Raw genomic sequence first — 19083 nt, 5'->3', positions numbered from 1 at the left:
TTAAAAAAAAAAAAAAAAAAAAAAAAAAGTGTCATGTGGCACCATTTCCTGCAGTACGGGGCTTTCCTAGAATATCAGAGCTGTGCATTTTAGCCCCCTCAGGCTGTTTTTCCGGAGCCTGGGTAATTGCTTAGTAGATTGTCTGAACTGTGGTTGTCATTATCTGTGCCCTTTGGCAGCCCTTGTTTTGAAAAATTTTAATGCAAGTACCTGTGCTTGTGAATGAGGTGTGTGTGCTGTATGTGTGCTTACTGAGCATGGAAAGGGGCTTGGATGGGAACTGCTATGAAAATTGCGTCCTTCAGGGGGTCTTGCAAGGAGGGACCCCTAATTTCTGAATCCTAAATAACCTTAAGTGCAGGATTGACACTGAGCTCCTCAGTTTATGTAAGATGGCAGTACCTCAGAATAATTAATACAGCAGGTCTTTAAGTAGCTATGTAAGTTTTGTGGTCAAAACTCCCTTATCTGTGCACTCAGGCACCTCAACAACTGTAAATCATCCTCTTGGACTTAGATGTCTAAATTCCACCTAACATTGGAAAAAGAAAGTGCTGTAAGATATTTTCTCTGGTCTCCTGCACTGATGATAGCATTATAGTTATTAACAGTATTCCTGTTAATTGCAGCGGAAAACACTATCCATCCACCAAACTTCTTGTACCCCAATGGTGTGGTGATCCTTGAAGCAGAGCTTGGTAAGTTTCAATTCCTCATCTGAACGTGAGAGAAAATGCTTAAATGAGGTATTGATAGGTAATGATAGGTCTTGATAGTATCTTTTCTCTCTAGGAATATGAGAGTTTTATATAAAATGTAGTTTCTTTCTTGATATATATCTTTGTGGATATTAAAGGAAGCATCATGTGTTATATAGATCCCAGGCTATTTAAGAGAAAATTATTCTGGTGACCTCCATGCATGGTTTTCCTGTGCTAATTTGTTCCAGGAAAGCCACTTGAATTGGAATGCCGTGTACAGTTTGGGTTTGAAAGACTTTCTCTGATGAGGGTAACATGGAAAAGAAACAACAAAGAAAATATAAATGAGAAATTAAATCAGGAAACAAGGTAAGGAAGAATCTAGTAGTCTGATTATTACTACAGTTAGCAACTGTAAAAATCCTTCTACAACAGCTTTACTGAACACATTTTACTGAAAGAAATTCAGACTGCCCTGTTCTTCAACATATTAAAGGGTATGGCCATGAGTATGTGACAGGCATGTGCACTTCACATACAGAAGCACATATTGATGGCCATAAAACCAAGAACTCACACTTTTTGTGAAATCTTAACTCTTCTTCCTAAAGCTTTAACTCACAGACAGCTTCAACGTGAATGGTGCTTGGTTGCCTGTGCCTGCAGCAGCTGTTTTCAAGTGTTCCCTCTGTTGTGCCTTGCTGGAAACACACATTCTGTCTTTGGAAGCTGTCTCTGAGTGGGGAATAAACCAGATCAGTAAAACAGTATTTTGGACATTGAAAGGATTTTGGGTGCCTCAGCCGTTGAGGTGTGTTTATTGAGTCAGTCTGAGGAACTGCAGCGCTGTATTTCAGGACACTGAATTTCAGAAGTCTTCTCTGGCAAGAATTGACCAGACCCCGCAGAGAAGCAATGTGTGGGGGAAAGGTTTCCTGTGACTTGGGGACAACTCAAATAGTCACCACCCTTCCCTTTCCTTCCTGTACTTCCATGTCTCTCATTCACTTATTCAGTGTCCAACTTCAGCAAGAAACATAGTGGAGGCAACACAGACAAGCGTGTCTTTGACTACACAGCCCTGAGTCATCATTACGGGAAAACTCTTCTGTACACTGGGGGAAGAAAAATCCCTGCTGTCACTGCTAAAATCAAGTTCTTAATAGGAGTCATATGGGGAAAAAATAACAAATGATGATATCAAACATGCACACACACACACTCACTCATGAGGTAGGCTGGAAATTGGATTTTCCTAACTTTTGATTGTTTAGCTTTGTAATGTTCTTCTTACCAAGTTTTTAGCTTTTTGTATACATAAAATTTATGTTTGTTTATTTTTTCTTAAATCAAAATGAATGAAACATTCCCAACACTCTTTCAGTAGAGGTTGAATCCTTGCCCATGCTCATGTCTGTGTATCCTGAGTTAGCAGAGGCCCAACCTGTCATTTTGCAGTGACATGATGTGAGGCACCTTCAGGACCACCCAGAGAGGCCTGTACTTGTGGCTTTCAAAGAGAAATGCTAAGACTTAGAAACCCAGGGTATTCTTAAGTGGTTACAGACACAGATCTGTTCTCCACAAGCCTCTCTCAGCCACAGAGGGATTCCTCGGTTACCTCTTCATTTCTTATACTTCTGTCCCTTATATCCATCTTATTCTGTTTGCCTATCCTATCCTTGGGCTTTTTACCTCTGTGCAAGAGGCTACGCTGCTCAGTCTTTTTGCCCAGCTAATCCTTTCTTAGGGCTCCTTTTTGAAGTTTCGTTTCCCTGCATTTCCTCCAGAGGACTTTTTTAGGTCTTATAAAAATACAAATAATTTATAGAAGTCAAAGGGGGCTATATATTTTAAACTAGGCAAGTGCTTAAGTATTTTGTCAAGTTGATGAATTAAGAATAAACCTTACAGCCTGCAAACCTTTGATGTTAGTATTTTCTTACAATTTAAAAACCAAACGGAAGTTCCAAATCAGAATATTGCATTGCTGTTAGAAGTTCAAGCTGAACATTAAGAAGTTGCAAGCTCTTCTTTCTTTGTATTTAAGACATTTGGGCATTGTGTGAATGAACAGCAAAGACATCACACAATATGTATTTTTTTCTCTTTAGAGTTTATCCAAAAGGTTTAAAGGGGCACACACTTCTTCATGTTGCAAAACTGACAGAAGTTACCGAAAGGGACCTCAGAAGCAACTTCACATGCTTTGCTGAGAATTCAGTGGGGAATGCAACTGCTGTGATCCAGCTGAAAAGAAAGCAGAAAGGTAAAACTATCGATGGATGACTATTTGCCCTTGAAGACAAATTTTGATTTACTCACTGCTACAAATTAATTCCCCATTGAGACAGGCTTTTTAGCTAGCTGCAGAAGTTTCTTGAAGCTAGATGGGAAAAGTTTGATTTGTCAGATGCCTAGCAAGATACATTATTCTGAGGACTACTCAGAAGGACAGGGGTATCTGGGATCCTACTGCAGGTAGGTGGGCCAAGTGGAAGCTGGGGAGTAACTGAGAGGAGGAAGAGGAGAGTATCATCTCTGAACATTAGTAAGCAATCTACTGAACTGAAGCAGAGCAGCTGCTGAAAGCAATAGTATTCCTTGATTTTCATAGGACACTTCTGTTTGTTTCCCCAGTCCTTAGCATGCACATTTCCGAGAAGTTACCATAACTGATATAAATGTGTCAGCCTTTTGAGCAAAGGCCAAAGCCAGAATCAGCGTGGAAATTAAACCCTTGAACCATAGTTCACAGTGGAGATTCATCACTGGAGTGGCACAGGAAGTCTCCAGCAGGGCCCTGTGTGCAGCTGTGTGTGTTCTGGTGTGACTTTTCCATCTCAAGCGATGACTACTGTGTGTACCGCAGACAATTTTCTCTGTGCCTTCCATCACAGATTGGCTTTTCATACCATCAAAGAGATACGATTCAAAAAAGGTCCCTGATGGTAGACTGAAACTTTGTGTCAAGGTTTGCAGCTAAATGAATCCCTGACTTCCCTAAAGTTTGCCAGCGGGGCAAGAATGAAAATTGTGAAATGGCTTGCCCCTATTTCTGGACTGAGGTTTGCATCTAATTGTCAACATTATTTTGGAAAGCTTGAGTTATGATAGACCCTTTTCTTTCTACAGTGTTTCTCTTATACGTACTATGCAGTGCCATTTCTATTCTCTTTGCATTCCTTTTGTGCACTGCCTTTGTTTACCAGCACTGGATTGAAATAGTGCTGATGTACCGAAGCTATCTGGTCCACAAAGAAACTACAGGAGGTAAGAAACATTGTATAATATTAATTTTCTCCAGTCCTTCTACTGCCTTTTGCCATGTGGGTTAATCTGGTGTGAATTCACCATTTAATTAATTATCTTAATGACCTTGTTCTCTTTCAGCTGATACAAAGGCTGTTAAAGCTAGCAAAGATGCTCAGTGGATTCAGATGGCAAAAAAGTCAGGCAGCGTGGGGGAAGTATCTAATGCTAACTGAAATGTCACAGTCTTTTTAGTCTTTTACAAGATCCCTAATTTACCCATGAAAGATTAGCGTAAGAAGTTGAATTTTGGCAATACCTTTGCAGGGACTAATAGAGCATCTTCAACATTTTAACCTTATTCTCCAAAAGTACTCAACAGAACTTGTGAACAAGAATCAAATGTCCTTGCAGAAGTAAGTGAAAGAATCCAGAATCTATTGCATTTTTCACTTGAAGCCAAATAATTTTTCAGAAAAATAAAAAAGGAGAGTAATAAAATGATATAGCACACCAAATGGGAAGTCTACGTTTGGGAAATATTCATATTCATATTTCCTTTCTAAAAATTATGTTGACCATCTTGATATTTACACCAGTGATCAGCTTCTTATATTTCAAATCTCCATAGTAGCATCATCTCAGCTAAAACAGGCCTTCAACAAAGGCAGTGTAAAATTGTATCAGAAATGACTGTGCCTACTTCAAAGAACTTAACATATAATTTTCTTAGGTGGCTTGAAAGAAGTCTGATAGTATATGCCCAAGGAAATTTTTCTAAAAATTCTTGAATCTTGATGCAGCTTGAGATATAGGCATCTGAGTCTGCTTGTGCTTTGTGTCAATTATATGTGAGTGTGAAATAACTGTATCTAGATATCTATAAATACATATGCAATGAGACGGTTAACTGCCCTTTTGAAAAGTATTTTTGTGACCCCTAAGGCAGCTGGCAAAAGTGATTTGGGAAATCACTCAAAATTTCCCCTCTATTTGGTAACAAATTGATTTAAGAACCTCTGGAAAGTCCCCTTATAGCTCACCCCATATGTCAGTAGGACAGAGACAGACCTGCCAAGATTTGTGCATTGAAGTTGAAGATACCGTTGGGTCCCACCGTGGCAGCCTCTGTCCTGCTCTGTGAGTCTCACATATGGCATGCACACAGCACCATTTGCAGCATGGGGGCATGGAGTGTGCGGACCAACGATGCCTACCTAGATAGTTTTCTGCTCTCACCTGCAAGATTGTGTCCTTCTTACTTCATGTGGATGTGTATCAAGTCACCTGAGATCTGAAAGGGCTTGCTCATAGACCAGCAAAGCAGCAGTTATGACTTAATTTTGCCATTTCTTCCTTTCTATCATTTCTTCTCTCCTATCCCTTTTAGCACAAAATCAGAGAATTACAGAATCCCACAGGGTTGGAAGGGACCCCTGGGACTCATCTAATCCCACACCCTGCTCAAAGCAGACCCAACCGAGGCCAGGTTGCTCAGAACCTTGTGGACAGAAAATCCACAGCCTTTCTGGACAACGTGCTTCAGTGTTTGACCACTCTCATAGTGCAAACTTTTTCACTAATGAGAATTTTCCTTGTTGCAACTTATGTTTGTTGCCTCCTCTCGTATTACTGTGCACATCAAAGAAGAGTCTGTCTCCATCATCTCTGTACCCTCCCATTTGGTAGTTGAAGACAGCAGTAAGGTCACCTTTTTTCTCATGTCTCTCTAACCCTTAGGCTTCTTCCTTAGCCAATTCAGATATATCTCTTAAAAATCTGGCCTTTTTTCACAAGAGAAAGTAATAATATAGACGCTGTGATACTAATATTTATAAATCATGTATGCAGTTGCTTTGCTTAACATGGGTGTTCTTGATTTCCTACCCTTTGAGCATCTTATATGTTTGTGCCAAAAGTTCCTCAGGCTGTAACTGCCCTTCTGTATGATTCTGAGAGAAAAAAAAATCATCCTAGTGATGCTTACTGTGCATTTGCTTTTAACCTACTATTGTAATAATATTGGTGATGTATTGGTTACTGGCTATTGTCTAATAAGATTGCAGTGACCTCTGTGGGTGAAATGAGGAATATCTGGTTTGTAGTGCAATTTATTGTGATTTAAAAACTATTTTCAAAGGAGCTTCAAAATTCAGGGTGTAGATGAATTGAAGTTCAGCTAAATCAGTGACCTTCAAATCCCATACTAATGATGCTGTATGCCTGCTGTTTATGATTCACTCTTGTGGGCCGAAATTGGCTCAACTTGGCAGAAAATAACTCAGTAAAAGACAGTGAGTAGCTAGCAACATGAAATAGCTTCCTCTGCTACCACAAGAGCTTCAGCACCTGTAGAAGGAAGTGGTGGAAGCTTGTGGCCAGGAGCAGAGGGGAGGAGCGGAGATGCAATGTGTATTGTCTAGTAACATCTTTAGCCTCCAAACCTAATCTGCACACTTGTTTTATTTTACTTTCTGCTACATGCTGGTTCTGAATACTGGTGTTGAACTACAGCTTATGTATGTCATTATCTTCCCATTTGTATTTCCTTTACTCCCTGGAATTCATATGGTTTCTTCTAGATCCTGTGGGAACCTGATGGTTCTCGCTCAGGTTTGTGATCCTAATCTTACATCTAGGGATAGAAATCAGGAGGTTGACACTGAAGCGCAGTGTGATACTCAACACCATTACCTAGGTGTCTGTGCTGGCTGTAGGCGTTCTGGTTCCCATGCAGTGCAGTTGTAGTCAATATGGTGAAATCTAGAGACCACCACCCTGAAGTAGGACCCTGCACTAAGCAGCTGAATTTCCTTCTGGTTTCTATTAATTGTATTGACATATGACACAACTCAGCTGATTGATCATAGGTGTCTGATGTCATTTGGGCTGCCTGAGGATGTCTTGCCATTTCAAAAGATTGGAATCTCCAATAGATCTCACATCAAATTTGGCAGTCCCATCAACCTTAGTACATTTTAAATGGCATCAAGCAACTACATATGGAGCATAACTTCATATGGAGACTGAGTCCACTGTACCTTTAGCTTTCACCAGAAATTATTTTTGTTTTCCTTCCTCCTCTCTCAAGTGCAGTTAAAATCTTATTCAGCAAATAGATAAGTTTTGCTTTTGCCTTGCAATTAAGAATGGGCCTAACTCAGGTCATTGGTAGCAGGGTGTTTCAAAGCTGAGAAAATTTCTTTATCTATTTTTCATCTACACCTCACAAACACGTTATTTTAATAAGACTGAAACAAAGTCATTACTCTGTGTCTGAGCTGACACTTGGATCAGACTTAGGCTTTGCTACTTGCACCAGTATATCTGATTAGAAACTTAACAGTGTATGAAAATAATGCATCTTTGGTAATCGGCTAATATTTAAGAACATTTTTCCTTTAAAATTCACCATATTTTCAAAGTAGGTAGGGCATTGATGAGTATTTTTGGAATCAGTGTTGGGGCAAATGAGAGAAAAGATCATTCCCTACAACCTGGATTTTGCCTGGAAGGGGCCAGATCTTCCACTGGTGAAAATTGTATGTTTGTGAAAATGCAGAAGATTTCTTGGTTTAAACTTCCTTGCACTAGCCATCTGTACCTTCTTCACTTGCTTTGGTAGTGTACGTCTACAAAATCTGCAAGACAGTGAGGAGTAAGGGTTGGCTTTGGGTAACTGGATGGCTTTACTTCATGAACAGGTGACAATTTTAGGTTTGTGTTAAATAGATATAAATGGAAACTGAGCATTAAGAAAGAAGCTGAATGCTTCAGACTTGTTAATATGTACAGTGTTACTTATTTTTAAATTTTAGATGGTAAAGAATTTGATGCGTTTGTATCCTATGCAAAACTAGACTCTTTTGAAAGTGACTCTACTTTAATTAGTGAGGAAAAATTTGCCCTGGAGCTTCTACCAGATATGCTGGAAAATAAATATGGATACAAGCTATGCATTCTTGAAAGAGATATTCTTCCAGGAGGAGGTAAGTTTCCTATGGATGGTAGAAAATCCTCAGTTTATAAAATTGTTTTTCACTTTGCAAAAACCCCCTATACACCAGATCAACCAATGGCATAGTTTGGTACTGGAGTTTTTGCTAAAATCTCATTGTTTTTTCATCTTTATATCTGGCCCCCGCACCTGAGGTATATGTATGTTTGAGTGTGGTCTCTGGGAGATTCTAAGCTAAGACAGTTTCTTGTCTAAGAAATTTTTTGCAAGCAGACTCCACTCACTGAAAAGAAGACCCCAGATATTTCAGCGGTCACTTTCTGAGCAATTTTATTCAGTGTTACCTGCAGTAATTAGGAAAGCCCTCAGTACCTGTCCCTGAGAGATAAGAACAAGTCCAAGTGTCCCTTGAGACCCCATTTGAGTAGCAACAAAGTGTGTTGAGGTCTCAGCTGTGCCCTCCACCTCCTGAGCAGCAAGTTGTATTCTCTGGTCTGCATAAGAATGGCCATGGTATCCTCTGATAGCAAACACATTTCTAGGGGTTATGTGATTTCTCAGCATCCCTATTTTTGGTTTTCCTTATTTCTGGGTTTTAGCTGTTGATAAAGGAACTGATAAGATAAAAAGTCCATTATAGAATGCAGTAACGATTGCCATTTCTTCTCCAGCATACACAGATGAAGTTGTTACAGCTATTAAAAAAAGCAGACGAGCAATAATTATTTTGAGCCCAGCCTACATCAGCGGACCAAGCATCTTTGAACTGCAGGCAGCAGTGAACTGTGCATTGGAAGACAAAAAGATCAAACTGGTATTAATAAAGTTCCAGGCTTTCCAGGAGCCAGACACTTTGCCTCCAGTAGTGAAAAAAGCTCTTCGGATTTTACCAGTTGTTACCTGGAAGTCTTCTATTTCTGCTGCTCCAAACAAGAAGTTCTGGAAATATATGCATTACCACATGCCAGTGAAAGCTACAAAGATGTTGGGAAGCTGCAACCTAAAGGGTTTTTTCCAGAGGTTATTCAGCCTGGTATATCGATAGCAGAAATTTTGCAGAGGGATGACAGTAGGCTCAGGAATGGCGATGTGATTCTAAAAGGCTGTCACTGAAGTCAGCAATAGCTCACTCCAAAACTATGAGAAGGACTGCAGTGTGACAGTGCTGCAGCCCCACAGTAAAACTAAGTGGCACTGCACACAGCTGTAAATATGAGCTATCTTTCATAAATTATTATTTTATTATTATTATGTTTATATTTATTGTATTATTTTGCTGTGATGTTGAGAAATACAAGTGAATTTTTTGTTATTTGAATTGTATTTCTTCTGGAATCTTTTTATACTTGTTTTCTAGAAAAAGATTAAAAAAGGGAAATCCAGAGGAAACTTGAAGTTTAATTTTTCCGGGCAGTCCAGTGGGACAAATTCAGACTCTTTAAAAGAGTTATGTCCTCCTGAGGGAGCACCAAGGAAGTACCATGGGAGACTGCTACAACTGGGTATGCTGGAGGCATTGAGAAAAAAAGCAGCACTGCTTCAGCATCTGATCCCAGGTATCTCCATCCTTCCTGCAGTGGGAGAAAGCATTCCTACCGCTTGTGAAACATTTCACACTCGGAGACATCTGCACATTGCTGATCCTGTCTGCTGCTGGTCACTCATGAATCTCCCTGAACTTGTTGGTGTGACGGGTGTGTTGCAGTTGGAAATCAAAGTTCTGGTTATAACAGCTAGTAGGCTACCAGGGACTCTGAAGTCTTTCCCTTGCAGTCTTTTGGCTTCTCTCTCTCCAGCGTTCATACAGCTTAGTCTCAAAGCATCTTGCAGTCTGTGTGTGTATGGCTGTAGCTAAGTGAAATGCAATGTTTAGTGTTAAGAAAATCTGCACAGGAGAGCCACTGATCTAGTGTTCTTCCAACTTTGTATGGCCTTCAAGCTAACAAATCTGCTAGGACCAGTATACTGAAAAAAAGAACAACTGTCTTGCAAGCAGGCTGAGTATTATCTACCTGATTTTTTATTTTGTTCAAAGCCTTCAGTGGGACGACAGGTGGTGGTACTGTGGGGCAGAAACAGAAGTTAGTGCCTCATGTAGAAACAGGACATTAAACAGCATCACTGTCTGTACCACGGAAAATTTTAACCCTGCAGTTGCACCTGCACTGAGGGCTTAGTTCAGATCATTATAAGCTTTTGAAGCAAATTTCCCAGTTGTCACCACTTACGGCCTTTTGCTTTGCACAACAGAGCATCACAGGTGCACACATTGGATCTCTTTCCACAGAAAGTAAGTGGAAGATATTCTCCACCCATAAAAGGACCAGTTGGCCTGAAAGAATCCCCTCCCATACACATGCATTGTGGGTGTGGGGTCCTCAGTGCTAGTTGTTTTAGGGTACGTCTCTGTTCTCACCGGTCTGCGCTGTTTTCCAACACAACCAAATTTGAATCATTTGAACAATTTGGAAAATTTGTCAGTAAATTAAATTTACTCAATTCCAATGTATGTAATACAGGCTTTAGCAGCTTCTAATCAATATTGCTGTGTTTGCACACTTTGTTATCCTAACACTAAACATGGTAGTTTTTGTGGAGGGGAGAAGAGGCTGAACTTTTAAAAAAATGTTCCATAAGAGTGAATGTGGCATTGGGGAGGATAATATGGTTGTCCAGCACATACCTTGCTGGCATGAGTAAAATACAAGACAAACAAGATCCAGTTTTAGGCACATGATGTGACTCAGACATTCCTCTCTGTTGTTATAATGTGCTAAGTTACTAGATGCATTTAAGACAGCACATTTCTAAATGAGAAAGTAATTTGCATGGTCCTCCACCAGATGTCCCTACTGTAAATCCTGCAGAGTCCCATTTATTTACACACCAAGTGGTTTTGTTCCCAAGTGACCAGTGCCAAGTGTGGTACCTGAGGTGCCAGTTGTGCTGGGGAGGCAGACAGGGAGTGAGGGAAGGAGAGGGAGGTCTGGAGCAGGCTCTCCTGCCTGCCAGGCTGCCACCATCTCTCCCTCCTGATGCTATGCTGCACTTGCTGCCTGAATGGTGTGCATTGCAGCTTTTTTTTTTTTTTTTTTTTTTTTTTTTTTGACACTGGGAAGAAAATCAGAGTGGCTGGATAAATAATGGAAGTCGAAAAGGGTTTTTATTCCTTAACAGGGTGATGCTGTGGCCAAGATTTATCTGGGTCGGAGGAACCTGCAGAACCGGTATCTTCATACAAACTCCAGGTCTGTCTGTAATACAAGGAACAGGACAGGCACATTAGGGCTTTTAAAATGACCTCTAATAGGCAAATGAACCAGCCTTGAGGAAGAAGTGGCCGTGACTGTGAGAAGCGCGTATCAACAAGAGTGAGTGTTGCACACCTTCATGACCCACTGTATGCCATATCTGTAATAGAATAGTCACAGCCCCAGACATGGGCTCTGCCGTGCTTGCACATGCAAAGCTTTTGAACCTGTGGCTGTCACTGTTGAGTCTGGTATACTGTTCTGCTGCTGCTTATGTGGATAAGCCCAACCCGAGCAAGAGTTTCTTGCCTCGCTATGAACGTGATCATGGGGGTGCTGTTGGCTCTTCACAAGATACAAGGCTACACGTTTTCACAGTGGACTATGACTATGTGCAAATTCCCTATGAAGTTACTCTTTGGATCCTCCTTGCCTCTCTTGCAAAAATAGGTAAGTAGAAAATGGGATCTAGGGTCCTCCTACCTTGGCAAGAAGTTAAAAACATACCATGTAACCAAATATCTTCCATGCATTTTTGTAACTGGGACTGTTTTTTACAGTTTCTGTTCTCAAAAGAACAGGTGTGTTCTTTATCATGACAATGATAGAATTCCACCTCTGAACACTTCCAGCTTAAATGTATGACCTCTAACCCTCATGTCTCTTGGGTTGTCTATGCTAGTGAGTAGCAATGGAGCTCCCTTACACAGTGCTGTCCATCGCTTTTTCTAGTCTTTAAACATCACAAGATATCAGAACTAACTTACAACCTGCCACGGCTGTAGAAATCAGTAACACCAGCCAGACTTCAAGCGTATTGTATTTGGGGGAGAAAAGTGGGAAGAATTCTTCCATTGTGTGAATAATAGGAAACATTTCCCTATGAGTCTTTGTTTTACATGTTTGCTCTTTAAAGTGTCTCAGAAAGTGATACCCCAGGAGAGGCACTGACAGTCAAAGAGACTGTAGGTCATTAGAGACGTAGGGTGCCTTTTGAATACATACCAATACATCTAGCTTCTATTAGAGCTCCATGTAAGTATCTGAATGAAGACAGACAACTCATGGAGAGGCAGGAACTGCGATTAACAGCAAAAATGACTCACCATGTGTCTTACATGTTTACATGCCTGGGCTACAATTATTTTGATCACTCAGAATTAATGAAGCAATATCAAATAAGTCAATAAGATGGTAACAATGTGAAGAGCTACACACATGTGATCTCTCTGTTATTCTGATCTTTCCATGAGGGAACAGGCTGGTAGCTGGGACTGGTGATTTTCTGGTGATGGCCTGAAAAACATGTTTCATGTCATAGTGACACAGTTGACAAAAATTGTTACCTCTGATCATGATTTTCCAGTTTCAATCCAACTCCTATAAACAAATGTCTTCACTGCCAACATAATAATAAAAAATTTCAGAAATCAAATTTGTTATGTCATCAGCAGAGTATATTAGTAGTGAGCATATTATTAATTCATAATTATTTATTCATCATCCATAAAAGCACAGGACTTGCCATATGGCACATCTACTCCATATTCTTGTTTTGAGCAAGAAATAGATACTTTGGAAGAACTGTGTGATGCCTCCCAAGCAGTCCTGCTGCTTAGCTGGCAGTTTTCAAGTAATACTCTTTGTGATTAGAAGTGTGGAGCTGCTGATTTCACATCTACTTGGAGGAAAGATCCAGTCTGAATAATCTGGTTACCCATGGAAGAAGATTTCTGAAGTGTTACAAACTATCAGTGTTTTATTCAGGTGTTATATTCTTTCTGGATTTCAAGAGTTCTGGGCAGACTGTGGGCCAGGATCTGTTCCCACATGAAGTCTGGATGTCACCACTTCTTGCTGGGACAGGCATTTGAATTTGGCTGTATGGATGCAAGCTGAACCTTTCTGCTTGGAAAAGTCTTTGGACTGCTTAGTTTGCTAGTGTAGACTCAGCCTTTACTCTAATGAGTAAAAAAAATAATCCCTTAGGACGTGTTCTTTTCTCAGATATTTGATGGCTGCTGGTAGTCCTTCCAACTCTGCTGAAATCAGTGGTTTTGTTTCAGTAAACTATTGCATACGGTTCTTTACAAAATATTGTTTAGCTATGTAGGAGCAGCACTTCCCCCAGAAAAGCAAGTTTAATCAACTTCTACAAAACCTTATGTTCCTGTGGCTTGATTTCTGATGCTTTGGATATTTTGTTGTTCATAACTACACAGACCCTCTGTCTGTGGATCACCTGGAGTCCATGCGATGCTGGAAGTGGACAGAGCTGAGCAGACTGTGGCATCTGAGCTGCTCCATGGTCCCTTGGGGTTCTCCACATTCCTGGTTGGCCCAAATCCAGCGGGAGCTCTCGAGCCAGGGACACTCCTCAGCATGGGGGAGCTGCCTTCAAACCTGCAGCCAGGGATAGGGGCCTCCGAGATGGAGGGACGATACTGTGCCTCAGAGGTTTGGCAGCAACAGCTGGCTAGCAAGGATTCTTAAAGAATATTTTCTTTCCAAATTGTGGAGTACCGTTTCAAAGAGGTTTTTGCATTCCTTGAAGTGGAGCTTAGACTCAGGCACACTTGCTCAGAAATTGAGAGCTGGGAGCGGAAAGAGTTTCATGGCCAAACTCTTTCCCTGCTTTAAGAGATACAAGTCTGGGAATGTTTAATTTTGAAGGGAACAGTACTGCCTGTTTTTACATTCCTAATCCTAAGAGCAAAACCTGGCTGTCTGAAGACAAAGTATCCAAAGGCAGACAAAACATCTATCTGACATCAGGTTAATTTAAACTTGAATAATACCCTAATGTTTTATTCAAGGTTTCCATCTCTATCACCGATTGCCAAGACTCATGCCTGAAAGCTGCATCCTGATTGCCATTGGAGCGCTAGTAGGAGCAATCATCTTTGCTTCTGATCACAAATCTCCACCGGTGATGAACACAAGTATTTACTTTTTGTATCTCCTTCCACCCATTGTCCTGGAGGAGGGTTATTTCATGCCAACTCGCCCATTTTTTGAAAACTTTGGGTCCATCCTGTGGTGGTCTGTGCTAGGATCTCTGCTAAACTCCTTTGGGATTGGCCTCTCCCTCTATGGAGTCTGCCAGATCGAAGCCTTCGGCCTGACAGACCTGAACCTGCTGCAGAACCTGCTCTTTGGCAGCATGATTTCAGCTGTGGATCCTGTGGCAGCTCTGGTGGTTTTTGAAGAAGCCTCTGTTAATGAGCAGCTTTACATGATGATCTTCGGAGAGTCATTGCTAAATGATGGCATAACTGTGGTGAGTTTCTTTCTACTCCTTGTCTTCCCCTCTTTGGGCTCTTGTGACTTGTAGGGTTATTTGGCACAGGACAAGAGCAGCACTAAGGACATCTTAGATACTTTATTTATTTTATAGATACTGCACTCCATTATGCACAAGGAATTTTAATGTATGTAAAGATTATATCTTATATTAACTTCTTCAAAAACAAATTGTTTCAGAGCTGCTGGAAGAGGGAAGCATACACATACACATTAGACATGACATCTTGCTCTTGCTTTCACTGAAGTGAATGGATAAGCTACAGCTGAATTTTCTGGTAGGATCAGTGTAAGACCTAGGAATGTTCTTGACATTGTGCAAGCAAATAAACAGAAATTTGTACTGCTTAAAGACTGAAAGCAGCAGGGATACCAATACAGGAGACTCTGCTTTGTCACATGCCTTAGAGAGAGACAGCCAGATGTGGAAAATCTCTGGAGGCCGCACTCCTTCCTCCAGCCCCTTCTAGGAAGTTCCTCAGGACCTTAGATAGGAATTCCAAAAGCCATTAATAATTTTGCATAGCTCTGTTTCTATCAGTAAAATAATTGACACCTGACAAATGTTCACCTTTCTTGGCTGTCTTATCTCAAGTGTCCAGAAACAATGCTTCTTGAATAAGAGAGATTTTGTTCGTTTTTTGTTTTTTAAATGGGAAGAAGTGTTTTAACAGAGCTCCTTTTGCTAATTCTTTTCCCTTTTTCTCATTATTTCTACTAAAACTTGGAGCAACCTGAAATTCTAGCTGTAAACCACAATTGACAAAAACACTTAGAACACACATTTTTCAAGGAAGAAATTTCAAGCAGGAAATTCATTGCTCAGAAACCAACAGGACTGCTCATGTGCTGCAAGTTAACTGCAGGTTAAGGAGTTTTGCTAGATAAGATCTTTATAGAATTTAAATCACAAAAATCTAAAACACACAAAACTATTCAAATACTGTTATACAGGAGGTACAGCACAACTTGGACTTGTAAAATCTGTACAGAGTTCATTGCTGAAAGGTTTCATGGGAGAAGTGCAGTTTATGAGTAACGTGAAAGGGAAAAAGAATGAAGTAATTTCTTGCTGCCACAACCTATTGATTGTAAATCCTTCCTCTTGGTGAATCAGAGATGTAGGGCTGATGTAGAACTATGGGATGAATGTTTCTTTACATGCAAACTGCTTATCTGTCATAGTTGTAACAAAAAAAATCCCCAATGCATCTATCATTTCCACTTGTCTTTTTGGTTCTTCAAGTGCAGACCTCAAAAAAGTGACACCTCTTCCTCACTCTGGAAGAGCTTGTTTCATCCTTTTTGTGACTGTCTCTCTACCTTCCCTCCCCTTTGTTTTCAGTTGTTATTTATGATGTGTGTCCAACTCATGATGGTATTTACATGAGCTTTCAGTCAAGATCCTGTTACAGCATAAATGTGTAGTGACAGAAAGCCTTTAAAAACTGGTACTTAGGCATTCCTCAGCAGCGCCAGGTGTGTTAGCAAGAGAGATGAAAGGGTTATACATGGGGCGTGTTGGCTACGCCGCTGTGAGTTCTCTTTGCCCCATGCACCTTCATTTGTGGGGCTTTTCTCATAGCAGCTATGTTGCAATCAGTTTCTCAGGTTCTGCTGATGCATCTCTGCATCACTCCTCATCAATTTTCTGGGCATTTAAGTTTTCAAAATCTCTATCTGTCTTCATGTTTGAGAAGACTGAAGTATTTCTCACCTGGATGGGACCCAATAGGTGGCTTTCTCCTCTCTGATACCCCACTTGCTTTTTAAAAGGCTTTAAAACTGTTTATCTCAGGTGTCTTATCTTACCATTTCCTCCCCGTTTCTCTCTTAACAGTTTCCTTTGAGTTAACTCTATGTGTTTAAAAAGATAATATCACTAAGATATATTAAGCATACATATTTTTGATTGTTTAAATACAAATATCCCCTGGTTCTCTCCAGTCTGCTTATCAGCTTGAACATTATTTCCCCCAGCAGGAAACACTGGTATGAATTTTGCAGAACTTCTGTATTGCATTTGAGCAATGGTAACTCCCTCTCCTATATTTAGCTCAATATCTTGCTATAAAATATTCATAAAATAACAGACTGTGGAATTAGAATGATGATTTAGGAGTTATGCCTTTGACCTAAGGGACTGGGACAAAAGTGGATAATTTACTCTTTTTACCTGTTTCCCATTCTGCTCAGTAGGACCATGTCCATGGATGAAACAAGGAGGTTCCAGGTCCTGTTAACTGCTTCTTTTCCCAGTTTTGTCTGAGCAGACTGTTAGCAATCAGAATAGCACAGACAGCAACAGGACTGGTCCTAGCATGTATCACACATTAATGGAGTTTCAAAGTCCTGTTAAAAACAGTGATGTTGGTAAATCCAGTGCAGATTTCATTCAAACCTGAACACAGGTGGAGGACCCAGATTTTGCTGCAAAGTGTTTCAGGCACTTGAAACTCCTCTCTCATATAGACAGACCATTTCTGACTGACTGCTTAATCTCTGAAGCTTGATTTTAGAAACATTGAGAACAGCTATACATTATGCTGTACTCAAAATGAAGTGGCAGTGACTATTTTCTCTAATGGTGCCCTCTCTTTGTATGCAATAGCAGAGTAGTTAAAGAAACCTACTCTGAGTAGTAAAAGAAATCTACTGTATAATGGAGATCCAAGTAAAATTAATTTCTTTATTTAAGGAGATTTGAATTTACCTCTCTGATGTTGCTGAGGAAGGCTTTGACCACTGGGCTGTATGGATGTTAGGAAGGAGGATGGAGATATTCTCTGTTCCTGCTGTTCAAGCTGACCCACTGTGTTTAGAGTAAAATTAAATGGATGTGGTCAGAAAGAGTTACCAGGGTGGAAAGAAATAGTTATCAAAGCTTCCTGTGTTGGTGGTTTAAGGCAGTCACTTGAAAATATTTTTTCTAATGCTTCTGATGTGTATGGTATGTGCAATGTTTGTATGACATAGACAGCTGAAGCAGGGACTGGTCCCAGGGGAGGTTCCCTGTGGGCAACAGTGTCTTTTCCTTTTTTCCTCTCCCTGGCTCTAACAGACACCCTAGTGGTACACCACTACACAGGAGTGTCCTCTCCAAAAAAACCCAAAGCATGACATTCTCAGAGTTGTTAAATGAGGCCAGCTATCAATCCATCCCTTCTTTTTTAGTGAACAAAGGCATCCTAAGCTGGTTCAGGCTTTTCTACCATATGAAGAATTACGGTACTTCTTTTACTGGCACAAACACCGCAATGTAACTTAGCTGAGTAGAACTTACATAGAGCCTTATATGACGCAGTGCAGGACATTGTACAGAACACTTTACTCCCACAAAACACATTGTGAAAAAATTGATATTATGTCATATTTCCATAATTTCTATTTTAATGCCAATTCCGTATATACCATACAGACACTTTAGGAACTAGAAAAAGAGATAAAAACTTACGAAGCCATTTGCTGAGGGTGATTTGCTTTATTCATAAGTCAGGATAGATTCGTGCCTTGGTATCATTTATAAAGAATCACAAGTCTTAGGAAGAGGTTGAAGTCTGCAAGGAAGTGGGAACAGAGAGAAAACAGGCTTTGTAATTAAAAGCTATATGGTAGGTACAGTAAGGTTTACTTACTGTGGAGACATGAACCCTCTTTTCCTTATCTGCCACATTTCATACATAGACATCAGGAAAAAGCATCTCTGGGTATTTTTTTCACAAAAAACATTTTGTGCTTTGTCTGTCCCCCAGAAATATTAGCAGTGAGCCTCCTGGAGAGCAGGCTGCGTGACAGCTCAAGGTCATATGTTCCTAGCAGCAATTTAAGATTAGATAGTAGCTGGGGAATAATTATTATCCTAATGAGCTTGACTCTTCTACCTGCAAATATCTGCTTTAATCTTCTTAATAGCCTTCTGGATTTAACTATATGTAGAAGAAAGACCAAAGAAAACCAGATAAGACAAATGATTTTGGTCCGTTTTGCACTAACAGCTTTGGAGAGCTGGTGTCTTTAGATGTTCCCCAAATTCTCTTGAAAACTGAAGTGACTTTCATGTGTTACACACTCCCTGTAAACAGATTTGACAGGACTTAATGTTAACTGATGCTCAGCAATCTCTAAGACCTTTTTATTACTACACCACTCATCACTGTGTAAGCCTTCTATTAGTTTCTAAAAGATGGATGAAAGTGGAATGTACTGAAGATTTTTCATCACAAATTTCTGTAGAAAATAAATTATTGATAATAGAAGTATAGTAAACTTATCTGCTCTAAAATAAATTATCTTTACAGACCAAATTATGCAGCAATGTAGCAAATTCAGTCTTTCTTCTAATCTGACATTGTTGTTTTTTTATTTATTTTTGTAATTTCAAGCTTTCTAGTCAACATATATGTGTGAAGGGTCTTTAGGCCATTTAGAGTGCCACAGTTTTTGGTTCCCACTTTGAGACTGACAGAGAGTTCTTGGGAAGGAGATTAAGTGGCACCAACCCCAAAACATGTTGGGATAGAGAGGCTGTATTTAGCTAAAGACAGTATGACACTGAGCTTACCATTTCCCCTTCCCTTCCCTTCCCTTCCCTTTCCTTCCCTTCCCTTCCCTTCCCTTC

General features: G+C 40.2%; 2 protein-coding genes across 2 annotated transcripts in view; both read left to right on the top strand.

Moving 5' to 3' along the window:
• IL18RAP (interleukin 18 receptor accessory protein) overlaps positions 1 to 8956 on the top strand; it is a 13878-nt gene extending 4922 nt beyond the window's left edge. Inside the window, exons 5-10 of the mRNA XM_026845878.1 lie at positions 630 to 698; positions 950 to 1070; positions 2816 to 2970; positions 3837 to 3974; positions 7772 to 7942; positions 8583 to 8956. Of these exons, the coding sequence (XP_026701679.1) occupies positions 630 to 698; positions 950 to 1070; positions 2816 to 2970; positions 3837 to 3974; positions 7772 to 7942; positions 8583 to 8956 (1028 nt within the window). The remainder of the gene's footprint in view (positions 1 to 629; positions 699 to 949; positions 1071 to 2815; positions 2971 to 3836; positions 3975 to 7771; positions 7943 to 8582) is intronic.
• A 2009-nt stretch (positions 8957 to 10965) lies between these two features.
• SLC9A4 (solute carrier family 9 member A4) overlaps positions 10966 to 19083 on the top strand; it is a 36328-nt gene continuing 28210 nt past the window's right edge. The window contains exons 1-2 of the mRNA XM_026858080.1: positions 10966 to 11612; positions 13979 to 14442. Of these exons, the coding sequence (XP_026713881.1) occupies positions 11351 to 11612; positions 13979 to 14442 (726 nt within the window). The 5' untranslated portion in view covers positions 10966 to 11350. The remainder of the gene's footprint in view (positions 11613 to 13978; positions 14443 to 19083) is intronic.

Source organism: Athene cunicularia (assembly GCF_003259725.1).
Source record: "Athene cunicularia isolate RWA chromosome 1 unlocalized genomic scaffold, athCun1 chr1_part1, whole genome shotgun sequence".
NCBI lineage: Eukaryota > Metazoa > Chordata > Aves > Strigiformes > Strigidae > Athene > Athene cunicularia.
The sequence above is the reverse complement of the archived record's forward strand: the minus strand, read 5'-3'. Positions and strand labels throughout refer to the sequence as shown.